The sequence below is a fragment of the Sus scrofa genome, chromosome 13 (genome assembly GCF_054392235.1).
Source record: "Sus scrofa isolate SSC_HxYL_T2T_F1_AM1 chromosome 13, Sscrofa_HxYL_maternal_Yorkshire_Landrace_v2.0, whole genome shotgun sequence".
Taxonomy (NCBI): domain Eukaryota; kingdom Metazoa; phylum Chordata; class Mammalia; order Artiodactyla; family Suidae; genus Sus; species Sus scrofa.
Window position 1 is genome coordinate 124,774,164 of NC_139395.1, and position 13,363 is coordinate 124,787,526.

Genomic DNA, 13,363 nt, shown 5'->3' on the forward strand with positions numbered 1-13,363 from the left:
CCTCAAAGCCGAGAGATCGATTTCATCCAGGCTGCGAGCCGGGGAGTCGCTCGCCATGTCGACTTCTTCGCGGGAGAAATGGACCAAAACCACCCCGAAGCTTCTCCCTTAGAAATTCCACCTTGGTCTATTTCACTCGCGTCCTCATGCGGGTGTGGAGCCAGAGGCCCGGGGCCCAGCCTCCCCCGCCCACCCCGGCCCCACAGCGCCTGAACGCGATCTTCCGCGCGTCGGTCCACTAGTCCGGGAGCCCAACCTGCACGGATCTCCAAGCCCGGAGCCGCGGTGCGTGTGGGCTGCGCGCCCTGATCGGCTAAGGGCGCTGGGGCTGCGTGGGTGTATTTAAATGGGACATGCTTCTTTGCTTGTGCGTGGATGGCGGCTGCATTGGCTGTTATAATGAGACACATCAACTCCTCCACTCAGCTGGGGTGGGGGGGGGCGTGGAGAACCACACAGAACTGTCTATCACCGCTTCCTGGGAGGAGTAAAGGAGGAGGTGGGGGTGGGGGAGGTGGAGGAGGCGTGGTCTCCGACTCGGGAGAGGCCGCGCTTCCTGACCCGGTCCCTCTGCACCAACGTGGGTGGGGGAGGGGCACTCACCCTTTCAGCCCAGGCATTTGCAGGCTAATCGGGCTGGTTCTGAAAAGCTGTTCCTGAACCATGCCTCGCTTATCGTAGGGACAAGGGGGCTTTATTTTCGTGTGTCCAGTTCGTGCGCTGCAGCAAAATGGCCCTTCAGTCTCATTTTGAGGGGTTCTCGGCAGGGTTCAATTGCTTTAGCGCTGAAAAAAAAAAATCCAGAAGGGAAAAAAGAAAAGAGCGATGCCCTCCCTCCCCCATTAATTATTTGTGGGGTTGGAGTAGCGCGGGCTGGTGCAACCGGTGCATATAAGGACTTGTGTGGAGGGAAGAGGATCCGCCTCCAGCCGCGGAACAAATCGGGGAGACGCGCACTCTCGCAGGGCGCCCAGCCCCGGGCTTCTCCAAATTGCAACTGCCGCTGGGTCGAGACCGCCAGGGCCCCCGGGATCCCGGAGGGCAGTTATCGAGGGCAGGTCACTCGCCGCCTCAGGGTTAGGAAGGTTTGCCAGAAGCGGGAAAGCTAGCAGATCTGAGCTTCCTTTGGGCCTCGCCACACCCAGAACCTACCCATGCCGCAATTCCCGCACGGAAACGACCGAATTGAAACGAGAATTTTTCTCCGGGTGCAGTGACTTGACTGCTTCAGGTAACTCCGAAGCCAACACTGGCTAAGGCAGCACGCGCCGCCTTAGCACCCAGCATTTTCCTTTCAGGAGGCTTTTCCGCTGCTGACCTACCCAGACTGATAGAGAAAGTTTGGCTGTCGGCTAAGATGTAACACAGAAGACCTACGGCTGAGAGCGATTCCCCTCCACCCTCTTTCTCCTCTAAAGGCTGAACGTTTACAGTGGTAAACATGATATTCTGTAATCTGGAGTGTGAAGTCATTTCCCCCAGTCCCCTCGCACAGCCCTTCCTCTCTGGCCTTGTCCACGCGAAATCCATAGGATGAAATGCTAAAATTGAACTTTTCCCCCAATACAGCGGTAGCTTTGAAAGCATTTTCTCCACCTCCTTTAAGAAGAGAATTTTCTTCTAGCCAAATGCCCTGAGGGTTTTTAAATCGAGTAGTGTGAATATCAGCTTCAGAATAAGCTTTTAGATGAATGAATGGGAGCCAATGCAGTTAGTTCATCAAGACTGCAGATATCAGATTTTCAAACGTTCGGTATGCGCTCTGCTGTTTTTGTTAATAATCTTGTGTTTATTAATATGCATTGTGCATATGATGAAACTTGAAAATTGTTCCAACATCTCAGTGATCACAACATTTCTAGGAGTTACGGCCATTCAAACGTTGGAATATGTGATATTCAAAACATTAGTTTTTTCTTTTTGTTTTTTGTCTTTTTAGGGCTGCACCCATGGCATTTGGAGGTTCCTAGGCTGGGAGTCATATCCGAGCTGTAGCTGCTGGCCTACACCACAGCCACAGCAACCCCAGATCGGAGCCCCATCTGTGACCTACATCACCACTCACACTCATGGCAACACCGGATCCTTAACCCACTGAGCAAGGCCAGGGATCGAACCTGCATCCTCATGGATGCTAGTCAGATTAGTTTCTGCTCTGCCACAACAGAGCTCCTCAAAACATTAGATTTGATCTCTCATTCTCTAATAAAATCATCCAGCTCAAGGTAGTAACTGCAGCAAGCCACCAAGTAATGTCGAAATGAGGTAAAAAAAAAAAAAACCTGTTATTTCTCATTGTCCTTATTTTTCCCTTCTCTGTGCCTTTTTTATCTAGATTAATGTGTTGTCTCAGTGTGGAAAGAAAATAATTAAGATCCAGGTATTGAGATCTGTGAACAGAACTATTTTTAAAACTCCAAGCATGAAAAATGAGGTAAACATTTTTTTCAAGAACCTTCATTGTATACCCCAAATCTTATCTGAATCATCACAAATAGTTCATTTCTTTTAACATTAGACAGCTGTTCAGGCTGTGAGGATGTCATGATTCTGGCACTAAATTCTACCTTGGGTTTAGAAACAGGTTAGAAAACCATATATTCAGTACAGTGATGTGTACTAAGTGCGGGAGGGCTTCCTAGGAACCTGAGAGGATGATGAGAGTCAGGTAGAGGACAGGGATGCTGGGTGCAGGAAACACCATTACAAGGAGAGATTACAATAGCCAAGGCCCCTCCAGCCAAGGGAAGGAGGAAACTCCAGGCAGTTCGTGCTGGGGGTGAAGTAATTGTGGTGACTGAGCTAAGGAGGAAAGCAGAGGTCAAATCAGGTAGAGCTTTGCATACCCCATTAAGGAACTCAAACTTTATTTTTTAGGTTGAGTGTATATCAAATTTCAGCCATTTCAGTACAAACTCCTATTTTTTTTTTTGCCGTATCTGTGTACTTCCTGGACTATTGTTATTTGCTTAACATTTTTCTTTAAATCACCACTTTTCTTTTTTTTCTTATATTTAACTTAAAAGGAAACATAAGTCACTGCTGTGGATGGAAAGCTAACCACACTTGCTTAAAAAAGAAAAAAGAAAAAGAAAGAAATCATTAAAAGAAATACAATGGTAAGTAAAGCAGTAATATTAAATTCTAGCTGTCTGTCCTGAGGCCCTCCCTTCCTTTGTTAAAAGAGAGATTGGCAAATGCCAGAAAAGGCATTCAGAACTTCACCAAAGTGTGATTTTCTTCTTGGTGTAATCTGAAGGATTGAAAGAATTGTATCATTTATGTGCAGTTTCAAAGCCTGCGAAATAATAAGATATGCTGCTTATGTCTGTCTAAATGTGTGGATAACCACAAAAAGCATGGACACAGGCTGGAAGGATACAGAAGCATAAACTTCAGGACAGCGAAGAGGAAAGAAGAGAAATGAAATGGGAAAGCACCAAGGAGGCTCCAACAATGATAGCTAATTTAATTTTTTTTTTTTTTTTAAATCTTAAGCCAATGTTGCTAAATGTCTGGAATTAAGTCTGAATCGTTACTAATGGGTGCTAGGGCCAAGGAAACAGGTTTCACCCCAAGGAGCTGCCCATCAATTGCTAGCAACTACACACACATGCTGAAGGTAAATTACCTCCATCTGCTGCCCTGCATCCCCTGTCCTGTCCTGCCCCTTTCTTACCACAGTCAGCAAAGCAAACTTTCAGAATGAGAATTGGCAGCACTGATAGGCAGGTGAGATTTCCAAACAGACCAGTCACTGTTCATGGAAATCTATTACTTGAAAGAGGTGCTGATTTCAATCAATAAACAAATTGAAAGCTCCAAGTTACTTCTAATAGAGCCAAAAGAAGTTTTATAATATATATATATTTTACCCTCAGAAGGATAATACAGGACCTTACATTCATAAAGCAACCAGATTATTATGAAAGCAAACTAGTTAGAGAACTATAAGAATATATTTATTGAAAATTTTTTTAATGAGGTGAGCAATAATAAGTAATACTATGCTGCAGATACTCTTATAAACATTGGTATATTAACATTTAATCTTTATAATCTTACAAAATAGGCAATATTATTAGTATATTCATTTTACAGACGAGTAAACTGAAAAATAGAAAAGTTAATTAATTTACTACAGGCAACACAGTAACAAATAGCTGAACCAGGATTGGAACTCAGGCTCTTACTCACCATGCTATACTGACTACATATATTGACTATATATACTGACTAGCTGAACCGAAGGGTGAAGTAGTAAATTAGAAAATTGGGAGTTCCCGTCGTGGCTCAGTGGTTAACGAATCCGACTAGGAACCATGAGATTTCGGGTTCGATCCCTGGCCTCGCTCAGTGGGTTAAGGATCCGGCGTTGCTGTGAGCTGTGGTGTTGGTCGCAGACGCTGCTCAGATCCCACGTCGCTGTGGCTGTGGTGTAGGCTGGCGGCTACAGCCCCGATTAGACCCCTAGCCTGGGAACCTCCATATGCCTCGGGTTCAGCCCTAGAAAATACAAAAAAAAAAAAAAAAAAAAAAAAGAAAGAAAGAAAGAAAGAAAAATTGGAATATACCATGGGTATGGCCTAACAAAAAAAAAAAAAAAAAAAAGAGGATTGGGCCTAGTTCCCAGATTTCAAGAGAAAAGCTATAGTGATGAGCAATAATTTAAGTAATGTGGAGAATAAATCCAGAAGTTTCAACATTTATCTGATAGGGCAGCTAGAGAACGGATGGAAGGACATACTCAAAGAAGTGATAGAAAATGACCCAGTATCTTAAAGTTAAAATCTCTCCTTTAGTGTATAAGTAAAAATACCACACTTGAACACATCATGAATAAATTTCAGAGCCTCAAGGATACAAAGGCAACTGTAACCAGGTCACCTACTTCTCATCAGCAACAATGGATTCTCATAAATAATGGAAGAATTGTAAAGGAATTGTTTTAACTTAGAATTCTCTACCTAAATTATCATTTGAGAAACAGTACAAAATAATGACTTATTTTCAGATACATAAGGATTCAAATAGTTGATCATCTCTTAAATTTTATTGGAAAGTGTATTCTCCCAAAGAGAAAATTGAATGAAAAAAGAATACATGCAGTACAAAAGACAATGGTCACCAAAGGTAGTGAACTCTGCTACACACTCAGTAATTCCCTTTCTTCTTTACTGGCAGAAATTCTGATTTTGAGGATTTATTCTCCATGTGTTTCAAGAATGTGGGCTCTCCCCCAGAGAAAGAATGAATGTTAACTGGTCTAAACTCATCACAGTAATTCCATTTTCTCTCTTAATGCTTGATTAGACATAAGCATATCATACAACATTAACTAAGGAAGAGTGAAGAGCAGTCTGGTGGGGGTTACAAGAATGGTTTCCCCCTCAAACTACAACAAAGAAAAGAAGGAAGCAAGAAAAGAGAAGAGAGCCAGGAAAAGCTTCCTGCCTGAGGTAGCCCTCCTTCAAGACAGCTCCCAATGAGCTTCATCTTTTGGTATTTATAACCTTGTGTAGTTCCTTCCAACAGAGAATAAACTGGAAATCTTTATTCTCTCTTTTGCCTTGTTTTCTGGGTTTACGTGCTCTAAGGTAGGGTTTCTCAGCCTCAGCACTATTGGCATTTTGGATCTGAAAACTCATGTTGTGGGGGGTTGTCCTGTACAGTGTTAGACACTTAGAAGCATTCCTAGCACCTACTCACCAGAAGCCAATAATTCCTTCCCATTTTGGACAATCAAAAATGTCTCCGGACATTGTCTAATGTCCCCTAGAAAGCAAATCACCCCTAGTTGAGAACCACTGCTCTCCAGGAAGACAGCCACCATGTTCTGCAGACATTCATGCAACTTGCCAGCCACGTAAGCTGCCTCGAAGTGGATCCTCCAGCCCAGTCAAGCTTTTGACTGACTACAGTCCCTGCTGTCTCTAACTGCAATGTCATGAGAGATCCTGAGCTAGGTCCAGCCAGCCAAGCTGCTTCCAAATCCCTGACCCACAGAAACCATGATATATAACAAATGTTGTTGTTATAAAATCACTTGAGGGAGTTCCTGCTGTGGCTCAGTGATAACAAACCCATCTATTATCCATGAGGATGCAGGTTCGATTCCTGGCCTCGCTCAGTGGGTTAAGGACCCGGTGTTGCCATGAGCTGCGGTGTAGGTTGCAGAGGCAGTTTGGATATGGCATTGCTGTGGCTGTGGTGTAGGCTGGCAGCTCTAGCTCTGATTCGACCCCTAGCCTGGGAACTTCCATGTGCTGTGGGTGTGGCCCTTAAAAAGGAAAAAAAAAGGAGAAGATGAAAAGCACTTGGACCCTTAATCACATCATTGAGCCACTAAAGAAATCCAGGAACAGTCTACCTCTGAACTTCTTTTTATGTGACATAAGCTTTTCTCTTTTCGTTTAAGCTATCTTTACTTGTATATTCTGTTACTGGCAGCCAAACACTTCCTACTAGAGAAAAGAAAAATTAAAACTTTGAGTTGCATCTTCTTTATTGCTGATTCATAAAATAAAAAGAAAATGATAATATAAAACTAAAATAATCTTATCATGAGGATAAACAAAAAGCAGAGAGAGAAGAGTATGTTAAGGTTTTTGTCTTATTTAGAGATATTATATAGATATTTTCTCTAAACAGAAAAAAAATGAGACAATTATGTATGATAAATATAAGGGTCACCATATAGGCAAGTGTAAGTTAGATATTTTAAGTTACAGACTACTTGAGTAGGAAAAATGGAAGAAGGATAACTTGACGAATTCAATAAAATGAAGACAAGAAAAAATGTAAACCAGAATATGTAGTATAAAGGACATGTTTCTGGAATGGTGGGTCCCATGTAGCATCTATTCTGCTTTTGTGTACTGTGATAGGTAAACTAATGCCCTCCCCTGCCAAAGATGCTCATGTTCCAACCTGCAAAACCAGTGAATATGTTACCTTACAAGGCAAAATGGTCTTTGTGAGTGTGATTAAGGAGTTTGAGATGGGGAGATACTCTGAATTAAGCAGAGTGGGCGCAATGTAATCACAGAGGTCTTTCAAAGTGAAAGAGAGAGGTAGAAGAGGAGTCAAAATAGAGAAGCAATGACATGGAAGAAAGGCACAGAGAAATAGAACATTGCTGGATTTGAACATGAAGGACGGGAGCCATAAGCCAAAGAATGTGGGCAGCCCCCAGAAGCTGGAAAGACAAGGAAATGGGTTCTCTCCTAGAGCCTTAAACAAGGAGTACAGGTCTGCAATTTTAGCCCAGGAGGACCCCTTTTGCCATCAGTCCTCTAAACTGTAAGATAATAAATTTGTGTTTTTTAAAGCCATTTAATTTTTAGTAATTTGTCACAGCAGTGGGGGGGGGGGGGCTAATAAAACTTCCTGTATCCATATTTCCTTTTTTTTCCAGGCCAGGGAGCAAACCCAAACCACAGCAGTGACAATGTCAAATCCTTAACCACTAGGCCACCAGAGAACTCCCATCCATATTTCCTTTTGAATAATGTCTCTTTCTCCTTCGTTACAGATTGTTAGAGCTGTTCCTTGGGTTTTCTGCCCATTGGTATCCAAAGGGTGAAAGGAGTCTGAAATTAGAACCATAGAAGGCACTTTCACAGAAACCTGGAAGTGAAGAAAAATGGCAACAGACTGAAAACTGTTAGTCATCATTCGTACCAATCATGGCACCCCAACCAAAAGGTATTTACTAAAGTCTTTTCCTCCTTTCTATTTCTCAGAAGTTGCCTTTTCTGTGTCCATTTCCAAGCTTGGTCTCTGTGCTAGTTATCTATTACTGTGTCACAAACTATCTTAAGGCTCAGTGATATAAAACAATAGTTATTTCTTTTGCTCATATCTGTCATCTGGGCAGAGTTTGGTGGGAAAGGTTCATTGCTCCACAGAGTATAAGCTAGGGCTGAGAACCTATTTCCAAAATGGTTCACTCACACACCTAGCAAATTTGGTTCTGGACTGTGCTGACTGCTCAGTCAAGGCTGGTGGCTGGAAGCTTTTGTTCCTCTCCAGGTTGGCCTCTCCATGGGCTGTTGGGGCTTCTCTGTGGCATGGTAGCTGAGTTCCAAGAACAGGACCCAGATAGAAGGTGGATCAACTTTTATGGCCTTTGCTCAGAAATCCTGTTACTTTAATTCTGCCATTGTCACAAATCTACCCAAATTTAAAAGGAAGACACATACATCCCAGCTTTTGATGGGAGGAGTATCTAAGTCACATTGTAGAAGAACATGTCGGACAGAAGTAATTGTTGCAGTATTTTTGGAAACTAAAATCTAGCACATCCTTCCAGCTATATTATCAATTCTCTGATCTCAGTATCAGTGTCTTTTGTTCATGTTAACTGGAGTTGGTTTCTGCTGTTGCTTGCAACCGCAAAATAAAGTACTAGGCATAAGCATAAACACATCAGAATAAGTGTAAATGTTTAAATTCTCTTTTTAGAATCAGAGTATATAAAAACAAAGCATGACAACCCCAGTAGGCTAAGAATACACAGAATGAAATAATGCCATTTGCAGCAACCTAGATGGCCTTAGAGATCATCTTACTAAATGAAATAAGTCAAAGACAAATATCATATGATATCACTTATATGTAAAATTTTAGAAATGATGCAAATGAACTTATTAACAAAACAGAAACAGACTGAACATACCTTGAAAACAAACTTATGGTTACCAAAGGGGAAAGGTGGGGGGAGGGGTATATTAGGAGTTTGGGATTAACGTAACAAACTACTATATATAAAATAGATGATCAACAAGGACCTACTGTATAGCACAGAGAATTCTATTCAACATTCTGTAATAACCTGTATGGGAAAAAAATCTGAAAGAGAATCGATATACGTATAACTGAATTACTTTGATATATACCTGAAACTAACACAACATTGTAAATCAACTATATAATATAAAATAAAAATCAAATTAATGGAGTTCCCCTCGTGGTGCAGTGGTTAACAAATCCGACTAAGAACCATGAGGTTGAGGGTTCGATCCCTGGCCTTGCTCAGTGGGTTCACGATCCGGTGTTGCCTTGAGCTGTGGTGTAGGTTGCAGAGGCGGCTTGGATCCCGTGTTGCTGTGGCTGTGGTGTAGGCCGGTGGCTACAGCTCTGATTCGACCTAGCCTGGGAAACTCCATATGCCGTGGGAGCAGCCCAAGAAATGGCAAAAAAAAAAAAAAGACAAAAAAAATCAAATTAAAATAAAAATCAAATTAAAAAAAAACTAAGAATATACAAATCTGCCATAGGGAATTGATAAAATTTGCCCAGGCTACAAAGCACAGGGTTTCATAATTTCCAGAAAGCAGCATATTCTCAAACCACATTACCAAAATATTTCAATATTCATGTCACAGATTTATTTAAAGAGAGTCAGAATTCTTACACTTTCTTCTCTAGAATCACTTTTGTCTCTCCCTGAACTTAAACTTACTCCTAGGAACCCAATCAGAAATTTATCATCATCTTAAACAGCTCTTCCTTGCAGAATACATCTACAATTCCCCTTTATCCAGTTACACACCCTATCCTCTAGCTTCCTGGTAGCTTTTATTAATATCATCACTGTGTGCAGTCTCACGCAGATGCCATTTCTGTCCATTGGTGACAGTCTTTTCTCATTTCCAATTGGTTTTCTCTCTTACCCTTTCTTCCTTCCCTTCCCATGATGGACCTCAAAGTGTCTAGAAGCCTGAAATTCAATGTATTGTATTCCATGCACTGTGATCTGAGGTGAAGAGCATGGTCCTTGGAGTTGAACTGCCTGAGATCAGATCCTAAAACAGAAGAGGAAAAATAGTATAGTTGTTTTATAGTTGTCATTTCTTATCCAGATAGATAATGAGTAGTTTTATTTTTAACCCAGTTACCTTGGAATAATAATGCCAAGTGACTATATCTCTTTTGTATTAAATGGGTTCAGAGCAATTTTCCTATCTAGCACTTTTTCTTTTTTTTCTTTTCTTTCTTTTTTTTTTTTTTTTTTTTGCAAGGGGTTGGGGGTGGTGGTGGAAGCCTCACCTGCAGCATAGGGAAGTTCCCAGGCTAGGGGTTGAATTGGAGCTGCAACTGCATGCCTACACCACAGCCATGGCAATGCCAGATCCTTAACCCTCTGAATGAGGCCAGGGATCAAACCCACATCCTCATGAATACTAGTTGGGTTCTTAACCTCCTGAGCCACAACAGAACTCCTAGCACCTTTTAATACAAATGGCAAACTTAACACTTTATCTAAAATATCAGTATTACATTTCCCCAAATATGGAAAACTATTTTTACTAAAAATTTGGCAAGCCCTTTCAAAACAGCATTTTCTGTTTTCATTCTTTGAGAAATTTCTAACAACAAACATATATATAAATTTTAGTATGCAGCTGTAAGCCTTCAATATTTATTGTAAAATTTTGTTTATAATTTTTTTGGAAGTTGCTTGATCTTCTTAAATCCTAAAGCAATTTTAGTTTTAATTATATTCTAGCCAAATAATGGAATTTTCAGCTTGTTTCTTCCTCAGTGTTTTCAGGACCTAACCTAGTGTCTTGCAACAGTTAGCATTCCATACATGTCTGGTCAATGACCAAATATACTGTAATAGAAATGATAAAAGGACATCTATTCTGACCACCAGGGCTTGTCTGGACCATGTCAAAAGCCTGTGGTGCATCACTTCCTGCTAGCTATCTCAATTAGTTTCCATTTTTTCTACAGAACTTTTCTACAGAACCATATCCTGTTTAATTGTAGATTCTAAACCTCCCTTACCTCACCAAATACAAATACTTTTCCAAGTTTTAGTTCATGTCCATATATTCGAATGGCATAACTCCACAGGTTAGCCTGGAGCTGGGAGAGGCGAGGAGCAGCCCAGCTGGATCTTGACATGAAGTCATAAGGTACATAAACATTTTTATCAGACTTTTAAAGCTGGAAGGAACCTTTGAGATAAGGTCCAACCCTCTCATTTTACAGATAAGGAAACCAAGGTCCAGAGACACTATGTATGTGACTTGCTCAATGTCACAGAGTTAGTACAGGAAAAGGCTTTGGGAACTCAAGGCTTTGTGGTTAAAAAAAAAAAAAAAGCAAGGCTGTACTTACTGTTATTGTTTTCCTCAAGATTCTTGATTGACTGTTCTTTCTACCATACATAATGCACCTCAGATACAATCCACTCGTGCTGTGCTTTTTATCTAAAGGAAACTGTAAAGGATACATCTGATCATATTTCCCTTAATATGTGGGCTGCCCGAGATCTCTAAGCTAAATGAGTGTGTATGTCATGCATGGTATTGATATTAGTGTGGGAGGAAGTGCCAAAAAATGGAGCCTAGAAACTTGTCTGAATGGGCTGTAAGCCAGAGAACCCAGGAGACAAAACAAGGAATGAGGAATTACTTTGGTCACTTGGCCAAAGAGTACAAACCTCTCTAGAGATTTAACAAACTCTTTTCATACAATTACATGGATGACTTGTGAGATCTATACTGGAATACGTGTTATCTCTCTTATAGCACTTAAGATGCTGTATTGCAGTTTTGGTGGGGTTTTTTTCCTCCTTGAATCTGTTGAGCCCAAGAAACTTTTCTTTTTTAGATCTATTTCTCTAGTACATAGCATAATGCCTGAAGTAAAGTGGGTGCTTATAAAATTAATTAATAGGAGTTCCTGTCGTGGCGCAGCAGAAACGAATCTGACTAGGAACCATGAGGTTGAGGGTTTGATTTCCTGGCCTCGCTTACTGAGTTAAGGATCTGGCGTTGCTGTGGTTATGGCATAGGCTGGCAGCTGTAGCTTCGATTAGACCCCTAGCCTGGGAACCTCCATATGCTGTGGTTAATAAATAAATAAAATTAATAAATCAGAGTAGAGAAGTAACTGGTAAAGGTGGACAGAACTGGCCACTGTGAAGCCAGAAATTTGGGATAAGTCTTTTGAGCCCTCTAGGTGTCAACATTTTTTGTTAGATTCTACATGACTAGCTGATTCTAAGAACAAACCAAGACTAGACTAGATGGTATCAAAAAATGATAATAAAAATCAATTCTGTGTCTACCCTTCTCATCCATTCACCCAAGGAGTATAAATACATTCACTCATTAATAGATCCATTTATCAAAAACATGCATTGAATACAGGGACCATCAAAATGGTTTCTGCTTTTATTTTGGCAGTGTTTCTAAAAGTGTGGCCCCTGGGTTCTTGTGTCAAAAAGAGGTGTTGAGCTTAATTAATACATAGATTCCCAGAATATTGAGGAAGCAGGGCTTGGGAATCTTCACTTTTAAGCAGGCAGCCTCCAGATGATTTTTTTCCCATTCCCAAATATTTTTTGAGCATCTTTGATGGGCCAGGCCTTTACTTGGACCAAAGGAATAATGAAAGTTGGTTATATTTCGTTTTGGGCTGCTATAACAAAATACCATAGATTAGATGGTTTACAAACAACATAAATTTATTTCTCATAGTTGTAGAGGCTGGGAAGTCTCAGATCCAGGTGCCTACAGATGTAGAGTCTGCTTCCTCACAGAGAGCCATCTTCTCATTTGTATCCTCCAATGGCAGAAAGGACAAGCTAGCTCTTTGGGGTCTTTTCTATAACAGGTCATAATCTCAATCATGAAAGCTTCACCCTTATGACCTAGTCACCTCTAAAAGACTTCATCGCCTTGGAGATTAGAATTTCAACATAGGAATTTGAGGGACAGAGGGCACAAACATTCAGTTCATATCAACATGAGACAAATCCACTCTCATAAATGAACATAAAGTAATTTAGGTTAAATGTAAGATGTCAGAAAAGCTGAGGGGGTGGAAGGAATTAAGGACAGAGCCCAGTTTATGAAGAAAAAGAAATAGTATCCAATAGCTGGTTAGACAGAGGTTCTAGACATTTACAGATGTTGTTAGTGATCTCTCAATGAAAAAGGCCAAGAGGTGTTCCTGTTGCGGCTCAGTGGTCATGTACCTGACTAGTATCCATGAGGATGTGGGTTCAATCCCTGGCCTTGTTCAGTGGGTTAAGGTATCCAGCATTGCCGTGAGCTGTGGTGTAAGTCACGGATGTGGCTTGGATCCTATGTTGTGGCTGTGGTGTAGGCTGGGGGCTACAGCTCTGATTTGACCCCTAGCCTGGGAATTTCCATATGTTGAGGGTATGGCTCTGAAAGAAAGAAAGAAAGAAAGAAAGAAAGAAAGAAAGAAAGAAAGAAAGAAAGAAAGAAAGAAAGGAAGGAAGGAAGGAAGGAAGGAAGGAAGGAAGGAAGGAAGGAAGGAAGGAAGAAAGAAAGAAAGAAAGAAAGAAAGAAAGAAAGAAAGAAAACAAAGAAAA

General features: G+C 41.0%; 1 protein-coding gene and 1 long non-coding RNA gene across 27 annotated transcripts in view; one reads left to right on the top strand and one right to left on the bottom strand.

Annotated features, from left to right (window-relative positions):
• TNIK (TRAF2 and NCK interacting kinase) overlaps positions 1-389 on the bottom strand; it is a 405,867-nt gene extending 405,478 nt beyond the window's left edge. For all 24 annotated transcript variants that reach the window (XM_021071173.2, XM_084990277.1, XM_084990278.1 and 21 more), the window contains exon 1: positions 1-389. In XM_021071173.2, the coding sequence (XP_020926832.1) occupies positions 1-57 (57 nt within the window). In that variant the 5' untranslated portion in view covers positions 58-389.
• A 527-nt stretch (positions 390-916) lies between these two features.
• The window catches only part of LOC106507999 (uncharacterized), an 86,497-nt gene continuing 74,050 nt past the window's right edge, over positions 917-13,363 (top strand). Inside the window, exons 1-4 of one of the 3 annotated variants that reach the window (XR_001304469.3) lie at positions 917-1,231; positions 2,336-2,434; positions 3,027-3,119; positions 7,535-7,707. This is a non-coding gene — a long non-coding RNA (uncharacterized LOC106507999). Of the gene's footprint in view, positions 1,232-1,317; positions 1,436-2,335; positions 2,435-3,026; positions 3,120-5,313; positions 5,562-7,534; positions 7,708-13,363 lie in introns of those variants that run through there. The other 2 variants (XR_002338108.2, XR_014824329.1) reach the window with 2 other exon arrangements.